A 19,033-nucleotide genomic window follows, 5' to 3' on the forward strand; every position below is an offset into this window, starting at 1 on the left:
AAAAGCGTTATTGTGGAGCAGAGGTTCGCTGTGCAAACTCTATCTGCACCTGTTCAAACTTTTTCTAGGACCAAAAACGATACCGATATTTGAAAATAGCAATAATTAAATTGTTTTCAAATATTGATGAATATTGTTATGTAAATAATCTTCTTCAATTTTATGAATGAATTTACAAAAAAAAATTGCTTTAAAATATTCAATAATTACATCATAATATAAAAATAGATATTATGTAATAAAAATAATACGGCGTTTCTTACATAATTTGTTTAAATAAAAATAAAAATAAAGCTTGAATTTTCAATAATTTCCAGCATGCTTAGACTCCGCACCACTGTCGTGCAGCATTTTTGCCGATTCCGTGAAGGATCAATATGCCAAGGCCAATGGCGCACTCCCCCCCCAAAAAAAAATATGTCATCTTTCTCCCCCAAATCATATCATTCGCGCACTCAAACTATATCGTAATCCCTACAAAAGTATTTAATTACGACAACGTGTGTTAGCGTTTTGTAACAAATGAAGCACCAACTTTAATTTATGCAGTATACCAACACTAAGCATTACATTTTAAGTTATTAATGAATATCGAGAATATTGCTTATGTATTGTAATACAGTTATAGTATAAAACTTCACATTCACCTCAGTAAAGCGCCAAACACACATTCTTGTAACACATTATTGCGAGCGAAGCGATCAAGAAAATTTTTACATTCATTCCTATCCAGGCTTTCAAGAATATTAATTTAATGGGGTGTCAATACTTTCTTAGGATCCCGAGATATTTACTCTTTCCCAGCTCCTCTATTTACTCGTTTGTCGCCACAATATAATGTTCGAACTCCCCCCCCCCACCCTTCTACAGAAATCCCTTCATCTAAGATTTAACACTTTATCAAGAGCTTCATATCTCTCCCCTTAAATTTAATACTCAATCCTACCACCAACATTTCCATGACAATTTTAGACTTACTGTTGATTTTGAACAGTGGACATTGCCTCATCCCAAAAATTAAACAGAATTTTTGCAACAGTCTAAGACAATAGTAATACACTAGATTTGGATCCCCCTCAATTTAATGCTCAATCCCCCTTTAACTAAAATACCCGCCATAATCCAAGACCTAGAGTCGGATACTGTCCCCCCCTCCAACGTTTAATTCAGAATATCCCCCCCAGAACCCACGTGTCGATGAAGGTCTAATACGTATGTAAGAGTTGGATATTTCTCACACACACCCTCGATAATGCCCTTAAACACTTTCTTTTCTTCATTCTAATGGATTAAATATGGTGCATTTAAGGTGTAAAACTGTTACATATATTTTGGAAAAATATATAAATGTTGAATTTTCCATTATTTGAAGGAAAAAATTCCCCCAAAAAATCTCGATGGTGCAGCCTGCGCCATAATCTCACCCTGAGGGCACCCCTGCCCCCCAAAAACGTAGATGCCTCACAAGAGAAGTAGAGGAGACCAAGCGTTTGATATCATCACAGGTTCACCTTTTAAGAATGTAATATTTCACATACATTTCTACTTAATTTTTAATTAGTTACATTACAGATACTTCCCATACAAATTTTTATCCAATTTTTCAGCCTAACATTGTTTTCTTTAAATTCCCTCCTACATGCTAACCTTTACCCCACAATTGGGGCAAAAATATGTTTTCGCCATCAGTTAAAAAACATATTACGGCAAATATATTCGAAACATTAATATGAGGTCTAGTGAAACTAAAGGCACATTCCAGGTTTGTTCTGACTACTTTTGTAACGTAACAGAACCAGAAACTAAGTCCGCATGCTACTCTATAAGTTATGCAGCATATGCAGCTTATCACTGCGTATGTAAAGATCTTTAAGGGGGAAAAGAAAACTTTCGTTAACGTTGTTCGCCCGAAGTCAGGTTTAGAGATTTGAGTCTTGAATATTCTTATTTTGCCTGTAGGCCCTACGCATTCGAATTCGATTATCGTCATTATGTCGGTTGGCTGAAAGAAACAAAGCGGCTGAAATCAGAGGCGTATTCTGGGCGCATGCGTCAATTGTGGGAAAAGAATTATTACTTTCTTTCACTTCAGATCCAAGAAATGTAATATAAGCTTAGTTGAGCGCTCTCGTGTAAAGTAAATACTTCTCCTATATGAATAAATTAGAATGTAGAAATGCTCATTAATGTCGTCGCAGAGCAAGCTGTCCGATGTACCGCATCAGCGAAGGAAGATTTTAACGTGGGCAAGCGCTGCTCCCGTGCTTCTTCACTCCCCTTTCCGCTTCTTCCCCTTCACAATGCGTGAATATCGCGTTGGCTGCATGCTGTGAGGTGACAGCTACAGAGAAGAGTGTGCTTGTTGTTTCGTTGAACAAAGAGGTGGCAGCGATTGATTTTTTCCTTGGAGGTTCAGTGCAATGCATATTTAGTTTAAAGTTTGGTTTATTTTTATTTCTGAGCCTCTTTTTAAAGTTCCACATGGCTTAGTGCAGTATTTTCCCGAAATATTTTTTAAAAAATGACGGAAAATGAAACAGGGTGTGATACAGGATTATTATTATTATTATTATTATTATTATTTGACTTTGTAAAGCTACAGAATGAGTTGAGGTGTAAGGGATGATTTTCCACGTAGTACACCCAACTGTCAACCTCACTTCCATGTAGTATACCCTGGACTGCATTTTGCACACGAACGAGGCTCTGGCGACTGGCATTATGGCCAGTATAATTTTGTGTGTGTTGTCCTGTTTTTGTCCATGTGTGCTGAGTGCCTCTTTACAGACTCATAAAATTTTATGATTTTAGTTATGCAACCTTAGAGTTGTTATTTGTAACTGTAAGGGGCTGGACCCCGTATAATGTGACGGATGCAAAATAGCCTAAGTGCTGACGCACCCCCAATTTTAAAATCAAATCAAATTAAAGAATGAGTTGATTGCTCTCTATTCTTCCACCAAGTTTGAAAATAAACCTCTACATGCACTAGTACCATATATGAAGACGAACAATATTCATAACATTATGAGTAAAACTTACAAGTTGGCTACACTCATTTTGTCAATACCAGCTTCAACTGCATCAGTGTAACGATCTTTTTCAGCATTAAGAAGAATTAATAATTATATTAGAGCAACCCAATCGCAAGGAAGATTAAGTGCGCTTGGTATATTATCCATTGAAAAAGAGCTGCTTCTGAAAATTAAAGCATTGCCCTCATTTTACGAAGATGTTATACGGGAATTTACCACTCAAAACACAAGAGCAGAATTTACATTTAAATTATTTTAAATAAGTCTGGTCTTTTGTTCCTGAATATCTGATTGTAATTTAGGCCTCTACTATAATGTTATTTGCATAAGACAAACAAACCTAAATTGTGAACCTCCAATATAAATATAAACTGTTTATAAATATCAAGTAATTTTATAATTTTATGAAGACTTCCACGTCAGACATCAAACCTGGTGAGTTTTGAACTTTATTATCCATATTTCATTACTTTATACGTTATGTAATATTTAGTAATGTTAATGTGCAAATCGTCAACTATTGAATACGTATCCCCCATTTCATAATATATAGACTATATGTTTTAAAAAATGTGTGTACAGCATGCCCTTTATGAAAATCCAAGATACGCCACTGGCTGAAATGAACCTAACACACTTTTCATTGTTTTTCTTCAGAGCGACAGGAACAGGACAAATTTGGAGCAATTACTGAGAATGCGAATACGTTTCGGCACAACAAAAGCACCATATCAGTCCAGCCACAAGTAGGTCTAGGATGAAATTGCATTAGCACTTCAAATTGAAATATATGACATAAGATACTATAGGATCGTATGTGTTGGACTTTCATACTCATGGTACACTAGGACAGGTACGGTACTATTCACATCAGAACCTCCCCCCTCTTATATGCAATTTCAGTTAAAACTTTCAAGCCAATTTTTGTCAGATGGTTAGTCATATATTTTAGCACATTTCAAATGTCTCATTTTGGGCAGATGAAAATACCTCCATAAATCTGGCCCAGGACAATAATGAATAAGGAAATAAAATAAGAGACATGGAGAGGAAAGAATAAAGAAATAGCGAAAAATAGGAATGAAAATAGGAAATATAATAGTTGGAAGAATAAATGAAGATAAAAGAGGGGGAAGGGTACGGCAGAGACAGAGAAATAGCAATAAATGAAGATAAGTAAGGAAAAGGGTGATGGAAGAAGAACAAATGAAAAAAGGTGGACAAGAAAAGTGTAAAATAGCGAAAGGAGACCTGCTGAAGGAAGGGGTAAGGGACAAGAAGAAGACCGAAACGAAAATAATTCTAGGCTTGGAAAGTGAAGTGCACGGAAATATCCATTCAAAAGCAACGAGCAATGTTGGTTTTAGAACCAAAATTACAAACTTCAAATAACATTCACTTTTGGTCTCTAAACATTCGGAAATAAGCATGGTAACCATTTTACACATGAACCCAATGCTTTAAAAGTCGCCAGCCCTGCTTTCCACGTCACCTGCAGTATGAACGTTATCTCGTGCACGTAAACGATAAAACTCGCTACAGAAGCTTGTATCTGTTTCAATGAAGCTATCTTGGAATGATTCAAGGATACCCGAATCGTCTTCTTGATCCATATTTCATGACTAGTTTCAAATTTACCTGGTCAAGCTAATAAAATACATGGATTTCTGAAGGCGGCGAGGAGGAACAAGCGTACGTCCATGACCAAACTGCCAATTGAGTTCCCGAGTGCTACTGTCTGTGCAGACATGTCCTTTCCTCCCTCAGACCATGTTAAGCTTATCTTAGCCTCGGCATTACTGTTCCGCTTGAGTTCCTTGTTTAGCTAGGAGGAAATATGTCTGTCTGTGTGGACCAAGTGAACAAGGGCGTATTTAGGGGGTGCAAGGTGTCCGAACCCCCGAAAGACTTACCAAGTACTAAAATTAGACAATTAAAATATTATTGTTTATCATTTCTTGCACAATCGAGGGTTATTTTGTTCCGCCGAACTCTCTGGAAGATAAGGATTAGATTGGGACCATACGACTTGTGGCACTTGGTTCGTACAGTCAACGCCAAAGATAATGTTATTTTCATTACTTTTTTTATTCTACATTCTATGTTGATTTAAGGAATGAAACTGTGTTGGTTCGAAGCAGGCATTGACGTCATTACTAAAAAAAGTAAAATAAAAAAAGTGCTCCCCTGTGTTTTGCACCACGCCATGATGGCGTATAGGGGGTGTGGAGTTAGGGCACCACACTTTCTTGATCACGGCCGAAAGTGGTGGTGATGTGATCAGCACCACGCCCCTTGCCGCCTATACCCCCCAGGTACCCACTTTATGCGACGCTGGGTGGGCGCCGGAGCCGCTTGAACAGGTGTTCAGACGTCATTACTTCAACTCATTATCATCACATTGTGTAATACAGATCGAATGAAAATAATGGTGGACAATTCGCCTAATGTTTATTTTTCCGTTGGGTGTACCATGTTGCGGATCCTACATGTGCAGAAGTTTTGATTTGATTTTAATTTTTGTTATTTAACATCACTTTTATACCACTTTTGACTAATCCCGACGATGAAGATGAATGATGAAATTGACAAAGGGACACTTCAAAGAACACCCATGCCCAGGCCGGGATTCGAACCCGGAATCCCTGAAGTCGTAACGCTCTGTGTTAACCACTGCGCCACGGAGGTCGGCAGGTTCAAGAGTTTCAAACTCTAACACGCCTCACCGCTGGAAAACAACAGCTTAATAAGGAAAGATTTGCATGTAATGGCGCCTTTTCTTCGCCCGTTAAAAAGCGGGAAGGCGTGTCGGTTTGACTTGTGCAATTCTCAATCACACCAGCTCCTCAAGTCGTCTCCTGTTGTTTGCGTGTTCTGCACACGGATAACGGTGCCAAGTCTTCGAGCCTTTAAAAGTCAGGGTCAACGCGTTGTATATAAAGTGTCTACGGTCTGTCGCTTGCTTTGATGTTGTGACGTAGAGCCATGTTGAAAGTGGTGAGTAGCCACTTCTCTCTCTCTCTCTCTCTCTCTCTCTCTCTCTCTTTCTCGCCCCCCCCTGCTTTTCTTGTATGAATTTTTAGTCTCTCTTATGCATGCGATTGAATATCCTGTTTCGTTCACTAAATGATTAATAACTTTTTCTTATTCAATGCGTGAGCTATTAATAACAAGATAGAGTTATTAGTTAGCTGTCTGTTCCAACTTGTCAGTTACTGTTTGGTTCATTTGCTTATGGTTTGTTTCACCCGAAATATTAGTAATATTTATTTGAAATTGAAATAATTGAATTATTTTATCCATGATGAACGAAGAGTTCACTCCATGAAATATCTATTTTAAGTTTTTGATTCTCTATTCTGCCATACTATAGTTTTTACACATTAAAGAAAGAAGCATAATGAAAAATAAAATTAAGAAGTAAATTATAACTGCAGGTATAAAAATATAATTACAATTTGATTTTTGAGTTTGTTTTTAAGTCCACGTTATGCACAGATAAGACTAATCGGGACTGGACCTACAGTTTAAAAGGGAAACCGAAGCACACCCGGTATCCTTGATTACAAGGCGACGACAACATTACAATTTGATCACGAAATTAGTGCAAGTTTTCTGTATTTTTTAAAAAAATTATAATGTATTCAATGTTCATTCAAAATGTATTATGGAATATAAGTATTTATATGAAAATTTATTACTTTCATGTAATTGCTTGAATTGAATTTCTGCCTTTTTTATGGTACTGTAGGATACTAAGAGATCAAAATCAGTTAAATGGAATCTGGAAAGACAAGTTTTTGTAACCAATACTCATTGTTAGCCCCGATGTAGCAGCAGTTGAACCCTTTTGTTTTTGTGTTGCAGATATTCTTAGTAACTTGCACGCTCCTCGCTGTGGCTTCTGGTAGACCACAGGCGGACCGCTACCCTGCCGGAGTAGACCCTCTCCTGTGCCCTGCGTACCCCTACTGCTCGAACAACGCTGCCTCCCTAAGCCCAGTGAGGGGCGATTTGCAGTATCCTTCCGGCGTCAGCAGAGCCCTGTGCCCCGCCTACCCCTTCTGCGGGAACAACGCTGCAGCTTTCAACCCGGTATCCCAGCACCTTCAGTATCCTGCAGGAGTGGACCCTGCCAGGTGTCCCGGATATCCCATTTGCTGAACATGTATCAGGAACCACCCTTCAAAACAGAACTCCTATATGCACCAAGTTATCTGTACTCTGTAAATAAATAAGTGTACAAAGCTTCGATTTTGGCCTTGTAAGCATATTGGTTACTCTTACCTTCAAGATTACCTTTGCTGTACAGTTCCATTCCTAACAATCATGTAGGATGTAATAGAAAAACAAATGAATGTAATGATGGATCTTAATACATATAAATCCCGCTATACCTGATGTCTTCAATGCTGATAGCAGCGTCCTTGACGGGCAATTGATACAAGTTACAAAATATTTACTACCGTTTGTTATAATAAAAATATACAAACAATATCGGTTTCATAAACTAATCATGTTGAATTTCGAATACAGTGAAAGCAATTGAAGAATCGAAATATATAGTGGCCTAAGTGAAAAAAACAAAATGTTTGGAAATCAAAACTTTCTTCACCGCCCTTTCACTCTTCAATTGCGTATCACAATTTAAACTAAAATGATTTAAACTAAAATCATTATAAAAATATAAGCTATAATATATTTTGCCATAATACTAAGCATTTATTTCAAAACGTCTGTAAAGTCCACTTTATGATCAGATAGGCTAATCGGGATTAGTCCTACAGTTTAAAGTGGAGTCTGAACCACTGTATAATATGCTTCCACCCAGAACACCTTGATTACAAGGCGTTAGCGTTGGGAGACCCAGCGTATTAATGTTCTTTTGTTAGATAACAGGGATGATATACGGACAAGATCATCGGAGATATTCAACAAACGCTAATAGATGACGTCACTTGTAGGTTCTTCATTTTCTCAACAATAATATAATGTTACAATTTGATGCAATGAATTACGTACGTCTGCTACAACATACTTTGAATTTATCCTTGGAATGTCCTAATCGGGGGGGGGGGGAGTGCCATCAGAACTGTGGTTTTGTGATAATGTATGAGCGCTCCCAACCCATGTCAAAATGGAAATTATCTAAATCACAAAATAAAACGTGTCTGACGGGCTCACCTATATGTTTCCCACCTTCGTTTTATAATATAAAGTAATGCTGTCAGGACTGGTCTTGGGATGATTACATTTGCTCATATAGTCTGAATACAACTTCTGTGAAATAATGGAGGGGAGGTGTAAAAATAAAATGTAAATGTAAAGTAATTATGTATGTTCCAAAAATAAATCGTGGACATGAAAACGGCAAAAAAAAGTGTTAGGTACAAAATAAAAGATTGATTGATTGATTACATTTGCTCATTCCAAATTCTTAAGCATTTGAGGAAAAAGTGGTCAAAAATGTCATCTGCATGTGTGAAACAATTATCTTCTATGTAAGAAAGAGAATAAATTGGTCATGTATTTGTTGATTATCAAACTCATGTTGGAACGCCGCTTGGAAGTAGTAGTATAACGAATCACAGAGATATCGGAAAAAATGAACTATGGGAACACATACCTCAATAATTATTTATATATATTATGCAATGCACATGTATGAAACTATGCCCCCTCCAATAATCCAAATATAATAATTCGTATACAATAAATTACTCTTCATAACTGAGTGAGAATCGAAAGTTGTTTCAAACTCCATCTGGCGAGCAGAATGAAAATGAGTCACATATTTATTGCCCCCTTCTGATAGATAGTGTACAACTTGTATAGCGCTGAAGACACTAGGAAACACATTTTATTGTGTAATTGTTTTTTTTTTATTGTGAAAAGAAAATATGTACAATTTTATTTCAAGAACATTTCTTTTGAAAGGAAAAAAATTGCAGTAGAAGCAGCAGAAACACCTTCCTCACAGCGAAGACGTGCGTTTATCACAAGTTGAAAACAACCCTTCCTTGCAGTAGTGAAAATTAAAGCTCAAAGAACGAAGCACAGCCGTAGAAGTCAGAAACGGAAGCCCTTTAGTGGCAGTAAGGGTAGTTGGGGCATGCAGCAGGGCTCACTCCGGCTGGATATTCCCTGGTGTAGAGGCTGTTGTAGGGCAGAGGTGCGCTGGAGCCGCAGTAAGGGTAGTTGGGGCAGGTTGCTGGGTGCACGCCTGCTGGGTAACTCCTAGCGACTGGTGCCACTGGGGCGGATGCGTATGTTGCCAAGATCCTGTTGTCGCAGTAGGGGTAGTTGGGGCAGAGTGCAGGGTTGAGACCTGCAGGGTAGCGGTCAGCCTGGCCAGCGGCCATTGCGATGACGACAGCTACAACAATCTGGATTGAAAGAAAAAGTACAAGTAAGTTAACGTTTCATTACTTGAACATCAACATAAGTGTAATAAACTTATTAGTATGCCCTTGTTGTAGTAGAAATCATGTTGGTAAAAGGCAAAAGGAATTCTGTTCATGAAATATTCATAAATCGTGTTTTACTGCCACTAATGTACATAGAACAAGTCTCTGTGGTGTTTTTAGTCTTCTGAACCCAAAAAACACTATGAAATGCTACCAAATTAGCAGTTTTATTCTATATAAAAGCAGCTCTGATATTTCATTTTTTTATTTATACGTATATATACACAATAATTAAATACCTGTAAATTACACGTATATGACATTTTTTTTAATGTACTTGTTTCTGCAAAGTAAAATGGGCTTCTGTCCCAATCGCATTTCAATATTTGGCAAAATGAGGTTGGAGGCGGGCGGGGGGAGGATCCTATCAAATTTTGCTTCTCGCTTCTCGCAAACCTAAATATTGACAACTTATTCTACTACACTCACAATACTGTGCAGATTAAGTGGCACATTTAATAGGGTTAAAGAATGTGCCACTTTATATTATGTACAACCACGGACACTTCTAGGTTGTAGGCTAGAGTTATCATTGACTTTCAATGGAGGTTGTGCACACTTTGTAATCGTTAGTTATCATCACGGTAACTTTAACTGTGGAAATTAACATTAGGAACCAATCAACTCTCGGTCTAAATCCCTGGTTTATTCTTAAATGTAATATTGTTGAGACATAGAAATATGAAACGCAGGCTCATGTTTTTGGTAAGAATATTAGATCAGATGTTATATCGGATCTGACTATAGATATCCCAAGCAAGTGCACTGTACTATAACCTCAACTACCATTATCTTCGTGTTATTCAGTCGCTATTAATCTAGATGTTTAAATGGATAATTTTGCAACCTTAGAGCCGGGTAATACTAGCTCTGATTTACCTTCAGCAAAGTTATAGGGCAAAATATTTTTAATTTGTTTGTTGCGTTTGTATTTTTACTCAACTTTATGCACAGATATGCTAATCGGGACTGGTGGACCTACAGTTTAAAGTGGAATCCGAACCACATCGAACCCGGAACCGCTTGATTACAAGGCGATGACGTTACCACTACGCCAATGGACCCGAAACATTGGATTGATTACTTTTGTTTACTTTACTTCGCTTTTCTGTCACTTTGGCTAATCGCGAAAATGAGTGTGGGTGATGATATGATGACACTCAGTGCTAACAACTCCGCCACGAAGTCGGCGAAAGATTTGCAATAGTAATACCTAAAGCGGTAGTACAGAACAGTTTGAGTTAAATGCTATTGATTTCACTTGCTATGACGTTCTTTACGAGAGGTAAAACGATGGGGGCTTGTTTTAGTGCTACCCCTCCCGAAAATAACATGAAAGGAGCTTGAGGAGTGAAGCCGCATTGCCAAATTGTTTTGCATGTCACTCCAATTTTCTTAGATTTCACGGTCAGGCACACGTTTCTGCTCGAATATTCATGGCAACTCCCCCCCTCCCTCCGATGATCTGCAATGTCAGTAACACATGATCACTATAACAAAGATATGCTTCTCCCTTCCCTCTAATTGACTAAAACATGACGCTCTAAATTTAATAATTGAATAATATTTGGTCCACTTTATGCACAATCAGGCGAATCGATACTGGGCCTACAGTTTAGAGTTGAGTCTGAACCACCGAATAGTTGTTTAATCAGCAAGTGGTTGATTTTTAAGTTTGTTGTAAAGTCCACTTTATGCTCAGATAGGCTAATCGTGACTGGGTTCAAAACCGGCACCCATTGATTGCAAGGCGTCAGCATAGCCACTACGCCACCGGTAAGGCCCGAGGTGCTTGGTTTTCTATAATGTTTTGTCGAGGTTAGTATTTTCAAATGAAAACGAGTTACGCACAATACGCATTCCTTAGCACGAAATGAGAACACTGACAGTATTCCTTACTGCAATGCAGAACGGTGAACCTCCGCCCCTGAATATTATCGCGAATCCTTTCTCCAATGTAATTTTTCACGCTGTACTTACCAACTTCAACATGGTGTTAAATGAGACGAGACCTGCAGGAAAGCAGTGGATGGGTGCTGTGGAAGAATTAGGTGATGTTGCAGCTCCGATCGACTCATTTATACCTGCCCGCCCCTACGTCGGAGGCACAGCAACTGAAGGTCACCCGATGATCTTGTGTTGAGAAACTCCCAATTGACATTCGACAATAGCGGAAGATGAGTGACCCGTCAATGCCACGCCACCGTCTTGCAATATTCAGAAGGAAACGACCTGAAAATGAAAGCGTATAATACTCATCCTGGCACAGAAATCGTAATTATATCATAAGAAAAATGTGAATTCCACTGACAATTGAAAATCGCATTAGTTTCGTACCGGCCGCCAGGTTCGTTATGTTTCATCGGGCGAAGCTACGTCCTAAAGTGGACATTCTTTACGGTGATATCACCTTTGGAATTTCGCATCGTAAAATATTTCCATAAACGGCTAAAATTGAGGACGAATTTTCACTCAGATTGGATGAAAATGTGTAAACGGAACACAATATTTGTGCGTGCAAGGACGGGTTTCCTTATTGGATACTTTTGTCCTGTGACATTTGCTCCACCCAGTTCGTGCGAATAGAATACGTGTGTGTGTGTGCGAGCGAGTGTGTGTGTGTTAGAGTGAGTCAGTTTTTTTTCATTGTCACTGCCCTCGGGATGCAAGCACGGTTCACGGTAGGCAGTGCGAGCTAGACTGGAAAGGTTGTAAACATCACTTCACCGTTTTGCATCAACAAGTAGCTTCTTCATTACACTCTATGTCTGTTGTATAAAATTAGTTCAGAACCTTATTTTTATTATTATTAACATCTGTGTTGCCAGTAGAGTGACCAGAGATTTTGCAAAGGTATTTCGGTTTCATAGTTGCTAAATTCTCTCTCTCTCTCTCTCTCTCTCTCTCTCTCTCTCTCTCTACTCTTCCTTCCGTCTCACTCATCATCAGTGACGACGCCAGAGGGGGACAAGGGGGGCGAGCGCCCCCCAGTCAGACACTTCGCCCCCCCCCCCCCAACTGACGGTAATAAAATATCGAATAATAAGGGTCTTCATTTCTAAGAGTAAGGCAATTTTTATTTTTTCTAAGTCACGTATTCTGCATGATATAACTTTTTGTATATAAAATTCGAAATTTGATTAACAAAAATAATTTTGTTTTAGTATGTGTATGTGATTTTCTCTCAAGATTCCAGCACTGATCTTGGCATAAGTGATTTCTCATTCATGTATGCACTGTAAAAAAAAAATACACTTTCTGCACACTTTTGGAACACTTCCTAGAAACTACTTTTGATCACTTCTTGTACACATTAAATGTGCACAAGAAGTGTACAGGAAGTGCTTCAATAGTGTACACGAAGTGCTAAAAAGTGTACAAAAAGTGCAGCAAAAGAAGTGTACAGGAAGTGTGCAAGTAGTACTTCCAATATAAAAGTATCCCAAAAGTGTGTAAGAAGTGTGCTGCAGAAACTACTTTTGATCACTTCTGGTACACTTTACACATTTGGAACACTTGTGAAAATACTTGAGCGACACTTCTTGCACGCATGAGATATATCGCAATTCAGTACTCATACTTAGTTCCTAGAATAAAAATACAGTTGACTCACATTTAACTTGACAATTGAAGGAGGAAAAAGCAACAACTTTCAACTGTGAACCTTAAATTTTGTGAGATGCGTGTTTGTTTTTCTGCGACACACGTACCTTCTACTTATATAGTCCAGAATCAAAAAGGTTGCTCATGGGAGATTCACTTTTATTCACTGCAGTACATTTTCTTCTTTAATTTGTATCTTAGATGTTCACATATTTTTCGAAGAGTGTTAAAGCTCAATTTTTCACTATGATTACAATCAAACGTATTATTATTTGTTGTACAAAAACTTATGTTTCTTGTACACATTTTTACAGAACCATCTAGCGGCCGGTGTAGGAACAACCAGCCCCCCGAAGTTAACGATCTGTTTTGGTGTGCTTTAAAGATGAATAGTTCGATTTAAGAAAATCTATTAATTTCCTCGGAACATTCAACTTGCTCCTTCTTAAATTTTAATGAGATTTATCCAATTATCAAATTGGTACATTAAACAAAAAAGTATTGATAGTTTCATGATGCAATGCGATTTCCATGTGTTCCAGGAAAAAAATAGTTATATTTTGTTATTGTTTAATGTTGCTTGCTTTCAAGTGTGTTACTGCTTTATATAATGAAATTGATTTATGTTCATAAGATATTCATTTGTCAAAAAAGTATAAAATAACAATCGATATGACCAACAACACAAACTGAAATCATGTGCTACAAAAGTGTACAAGAAGTGTACAGACTTACTTTAAACAAAAGTGTACAGAAAGCGTTGTAGAAGTGCACACAACTTTGAATGTGTCCCCAAAGTGTGCAACAAGTGTACAAAATTTCGTCATTTCGGGTCGCACACATCTAGAACACTTTAAGTACACTTTTGCAACACCTTCAGTACACATCTTGTGCATATTATATGCAAGAAAGTGTACCAAAAGTGTACAAGAAGTGTGTTTTTTTTTACAGTGTGTCCTGTGATCGTCGCGATTAACCTTAATTTTAATCAGTTTTAAAAACTGAAAAATAGGGTTGAAATCATCATAAAAATTATGAGGATCGCAAAACATCATCTGAAGTACGAGCATGTTATTCTAATAGTGGATCGTCCGTGCCAAGGAAACTGACACCACATATCAGTTGTCGTGTTATCGTTATCGTACTAAGACGATGATGAGTCTGATTCAAACCTTAACAAGTTCTTGGAACTCCTGAAGCTAATTTCTAAATGCAACAATATTATTTGGAAATGTATTGAACTTGGACCTTCAAATACAAGTTATACTCACAATTCCATTCAAAACAAATTAATCTGCGTAATGTTCACACTTATTCTCAACAAAATGAGCCAGGAAGTGCGGAAGAGGCGAAAGTATTCGCAATGATGGCAGATGAAACAAAAGACGTTGCAAGAAAGAAATAGGTGTGGTCGTCGTCTGATATTTGTATCGCGGGCAGATTCACTCTTTGCATAAATTGAAGAACTTCTTTCCAATAAGTCCATAGATGCCTGCAATTGTGTAGCACAAACGCACGTTGGAGCTTCAAGCGCACTCTTCAGCGTTACGAAGATGGAACGAAAATAGTCCACTTAATGGATTTCATCGATTTCCTAGCAAAGTATAAATTGGCATTTCACGAGGATCACATTTGTAATCTCTGTAACAATCCTAGTTTCCAGTGCAGCGTGTGAAAGAATATTTTCGTGTTTGAAACCTTTGAAAGGCTTTGCTCGAAACCGTATGTCACATTTGGCTGTCCTTGCTATTGAGGAGGTGGAATGTCATTTCTTGGACGTAAAGAAGGTGGTCGATGCGTTCTCCAAAGCACTTACAGATAGGAGAATTGCACTTCACTAAGTGACTTTCGCTGATTCTAATGCTTAAGAAAATTATTATCTTCCAGCATCATACTTATTTTGCAAGAAAATTAAACTCTTCGAAATTTGATTTTCGTCGTCTAAATTATCTTACAACTTGACTATTTATATCGCAAGTTTCATCTCAAGAAAGATAATGAAGTATTAAGTTATAAATAGGAAAACTATTTTGAACCATTTTCTACCTGTCTCTCAATACTGAATAGGCACGAGAAACAACGCAACTTACGGTAGTTCCCCGAATAAAAGAAAATGAACGCTTTTATTAAAACATCTCATACGGAGAAACTCATAATTAAGAATTAAATTTAAGCCGTAAACGCCCACCCTGCATAAAGGACAAGCACAAAACGTGGATAAATAATGTGTGTGTGTATGTGTGTACTGCTTTCAGGCGTTTCAATGTAACTGTCCCCTACATTATTTTCTCTCTCCCCTTCTGCCCCCCCCCCCCCCCGTTCACTTTTCCCTAGCGCCGTCACTGCTCATCATTCTTTCTGTACCTATATCATCCTGTGCTGTTCCCTTTTTTTGTGTCTCCTTCATCCTCTTCCTCCTTCTTTCTATTTGTTTCTCTATTATCTATTTTCTCACTCCCTCTCCATCCTCTACCTACTCCTCTCTCTCTCTCTCTCTCTCTCTTTCTGTCTTCCTCTCTCTAGTCTATTTTCCTTGATTGAATTAGATTCCCTTAAGTAGTTTTTCTGCCCCTTGGCTAATAGGATGAGATGGATGAAGAGACAAACACAAGACACAACACAATTCCTGGCTGGAGGTCCAGGCGCCGGAGCCTCGGTAGTCTGAAAAACCACGTAAATTAACCTCGTTCAATCAAGGAATAATATAGTGGATAGAGAGAAAGGAGTAGATAGAGGCTGGGAGAGAAAAGAGAAAATAAAGAAAATACAAACTGATGTGTGTGTTTGTGTGTGTCGAAATCTCTCTCTCTCTCTCTCTCTCTCTCTCTCTCTCTCTCTTTCTCTCTCTCTTTCTCTCTCTCTGTCTCTCTCTCTGTCTCTCTTTCTCTCTATCTTTCTCTTTTTCTCTCTCTCTTTCTCTCTCTTTTTCTCTCTCTCTTTCTCTCTTTCTTTCTCTCTCCCTCTTTATTTCTCTTTCTCTCTTTATTTCTCTCTCTCTTTCTCTCTCTCCCTCTCTCTCTCTCTCTCCCCCTCTCTCTCTCTCTTTCTCTCTCTCGTTCTCTCTCTCTCTTTCTCTCTCTATCTTTCTCTTTTTCTCTCTCTCTTTCTCTCTCTTTTTCTCTCTCTTTCTTTCTCTCTCCCTCTTTATTTCTCTTTCTCTCTCTCTCTGTCTCTCTCTCTTTCTCTCTTTATTTCTCTCTCTCTTTATCTCTCTCTCTCTTTCTCTCTTTATTTTTCTCTCTCTTTATCTCTCTCTCTCTTTATTTCTCTCTCTTTATTTCTCTCTCTTTTTCTCTCTATCTTTCTCTCTCTATCTTTCTCTCTCTCTCTCTCTATTCCTCTCTCTCTCTCTCCCTCTCTCTACCTATCTTCCATCCTCTCTCATGTGTGATTGTAGGTGTGCTCTAAACGATTACATAATTATCGTGTTAAAATGTTTCCAGATTGGAGTTTTCATTTAGACTATGTTACCATGGGCTTACGAAAACGAAAGGGGGCACGCCTGAGAAAATTAAATTTTTCAAATGAAAGCAGTAAATAACTGAGGAAAAATCAAAGTGATAAATACAACTCCTTACCATTTTTGTGTCTTAAAACTTTTATACTTTGAAAACTTTTGAAACGAAGATTAAAAATTGTCATTACGAAATATTTTGGTGTGCATCCCGCCCTATAGAACGCAGGCCCCTCCGAAAAATAATCCCCCGTATTCAATGGTGTGAGGAGCGGCATTCTGACATTGGCCTAGGGCCGGTAGTATTCTAAATCCAGTCCTGAGCCCCATATGGCATTGCTTGAAGTAAATGAAGATCAAATATCCACTATTACCATAAAAATTCATTACATTCAGCCACAGAATTCCTGAACAAACTTGTGTCCAATTATATAAATAATACATCAACACCTCATTCATATTATAACATTACAAGTACATACTCGACCTTCGATAAAAATTATAAATTTATACTTACATTAATAATTCACACAGGAAGTATACCATAATATATTTGACCTAACCCAAATGCGTCTATTAATCCTGGTGGGTTTTTTTCCTAGCTTTTGCATTAAGTATAAGTTTTAAAGAGCGTCATTGACGGCGTTAGAAAAAATAGTAGGATTTCAATGTGGAGGGGAGGAAATGAAGATTAAAATTGGTAAACGCTGTAAGTGCCACAATAATTCAAACACCGTTTTCCACGTTAAACTGTGAAATGTGCCATGCTTTATAGTGTGGTAAACGTGAAATGTGGCTGGTAGCCCTCTAAGTAGTTCAAAGGGCGTGTAAAGAGGCACTAGTGTGCACGTTCTTACGGGCTGATGTGCTGAACGATGCGATTTCTCAACACTTTCGCTTCTGGCACTTACAACGTTAACCACTTTTAGTCCTCAAATATTGTTTGAAGGGCACTGACATGTAATATAAGCACTAAGTACCATAAAAAAATACATATTTCTGGCGGGAGGTGAAGGGAGAGCTGAAGAGCGTTGATACTCACTTTCACGAATATATTTTCCAAAACTTTTAATTCTGTTGTTCATAGCTCATACAAAACTTAGTGAAAACTACATATGCTCACTGTTTTGCGATTTGATGCTCACATTGCAGTTACCGGTAGATCATGCCGTCTGTTTTGTGGTAACAAGTTTCCAATTGCATTGCATTTCCATAGTAACCTGCAACAATTAAAAATATTACTTAGATCATTATATTATGTGGCAATAGCCTACCAACACGAGACACACCAGAAAGTTTTCATATTTCCTAGTAAAAGGTGCACAGCGAATTAAGCTTCTGACAATTACAGTTTGATTTATTGAAAATTGCGATGTGATAAGCACTTCTCCAATAAAATGCTAGCTATATAAAAGAATATATTGAACTATACCGAGGGATTTTGTTCATCGGATAAATTTGAGCTTTCTGAAACCACACAATTAAACTACAAGATGCAATGTAAGATAACATCAATTCACATTAATAATAATAATACTAAGTCATTCGATAATCAATAAATTATATCACGATAAACATACATTAAAATGTATTTACTCGACAGTAGTGGCATCTAGTGACAAATGAAATTCAAAAAGGATGCAAAGCCACGAGTGGCTAGGGACAATATTAGAACCAAACCAAACCTGGCCTGCCTAATCTCTCCACGTAGGCATATAATTGCATAAATAAGCATGTAAATAGGTTTGGCAAGTTATATTTTGTTTATTTGCATATATGGATAGGTTAGGCAGGTCAGGTTTGGTGCTCTTAGCATGTATTTCCCAAGGTGCTAATACTGTCCCTAGCCGCTCGTTGCAAATCCATTACATATTATGTAAAATTACCACACAGATAAGTTTGGCTTCTTAGGAACTTTTCCAGTTTTAAGGCAATGTCAGTCAAACGGCTGTTATTCAGTCAGTTTTCTGAAACTCCTTGGTTTCTTCTCGACATACGTATTTCTTTATGTAGCGGCCATGTTGGAAATAGATTGTGTCTTTGTACAGTGACAAATTGTCCATCACCAAGATTATTATTATATAATGAGGATTGAAACAAAACGCGGAACAGGCTGCTGATAACCTCAACACCAGAATACCAAAATATACAGCCACCCAACACGTATGATGTAAGAGAAACATTAATGAAAATAGTCATGGACAATTTACCAAGAAAAACATATGCAACCGACTGTACTGCAGGACATTGTCCTTTGTAGAAATGCATTCACAGTTCCGAGACAGATACAGAAGAAAAAATAGAAAACTCGGAACTGAGGAAACAAAGAGCTATCGCAAGATTTGGATAATTTATTGCTTCCGTTTCTGTACAAAATGGAATCTTCCTGTCATTATATCCGTTCCTTTCTACAGAGCAGGAAGGGTTGGGAGAAGTAACAACGGATTCCTGAAGAGAAAGCCGCATATTATATG

General features: G+C 37.8%; 2 protein-coding genes across 3 annotated transcripts; one reads left to right on the top strand and one right to left on the bottom strand.

The window, feature by feature from the left end:
* Positions 1-5,894: 5,894 nt before the first annotated feature.
* Positions 5,895-7,252, top strand: LOC146004344 (uncharacterized). Its single transcript, XM_083143131.1, has 2 exons — positions 5,895-6,032; positions 6,903-7,252. Exons 1-2 carry the CDS (start codon positions 6,021-6,023, stop codon positions 7,197-7,199), a joined length of 309 nt encoding a protein of 102 aa, XP_082999257.1. The 5' UTR covers positions 5,895-6,020; the 3' UTR covers positions 7,200-7,252.
* A 1,656-nt stretch (positions 7,253-8,908) lies between these two features.
* Positions 8,909-17,747, bottom strand: LOC146004062 (uncharacterized). Of its 2 annotated transcripts, none has more exons than XM_083142678.1 (3): positions 17,705-17,747; positions 11,483-11,734; positions 8,909-9,421 (listed from the first exon to the last, which is right to left on the bottom strand). In XM_083142678.1, the coding sequence occupies exons 2-3, from the start codon at positions 11,492-11,494 to the stop codon at positions 9,122-9,124; spliced, it is 312 nt and encodes a 103-aa protein (XP_082998804.1). In that variant the 5' UTR covers positions 11,495-11,734; positions 17,705-17,747; the 3' UTR covers positions 8,909-9,121. The 2 variants fall into 2 exon arrangements, with proteins under 2 accessions (XP_082998804.1, XP_082998803.1); XM_083142677.1 differs by having other exon boundaries at positions 17,602-17,728.
* Between the last annotated feature and the right edge of the window lie 1,286 nt (positions 17,748-19,033).

The sequence above is a fragment of the Lepisma saccharinum genome, chromosome 21 (assembly GCF_977018435.1).
Source record: "Lepisma saccharinum chromosome 21, izLepSacc3.1, whole genome shotgun sequence".
Lineage (NCBI taxonomy): Eukaryota > Metazoa > Arthropoda > Insecta > Zygentoma > Lepismatidae > Lepisma > Lepisma saccharinum.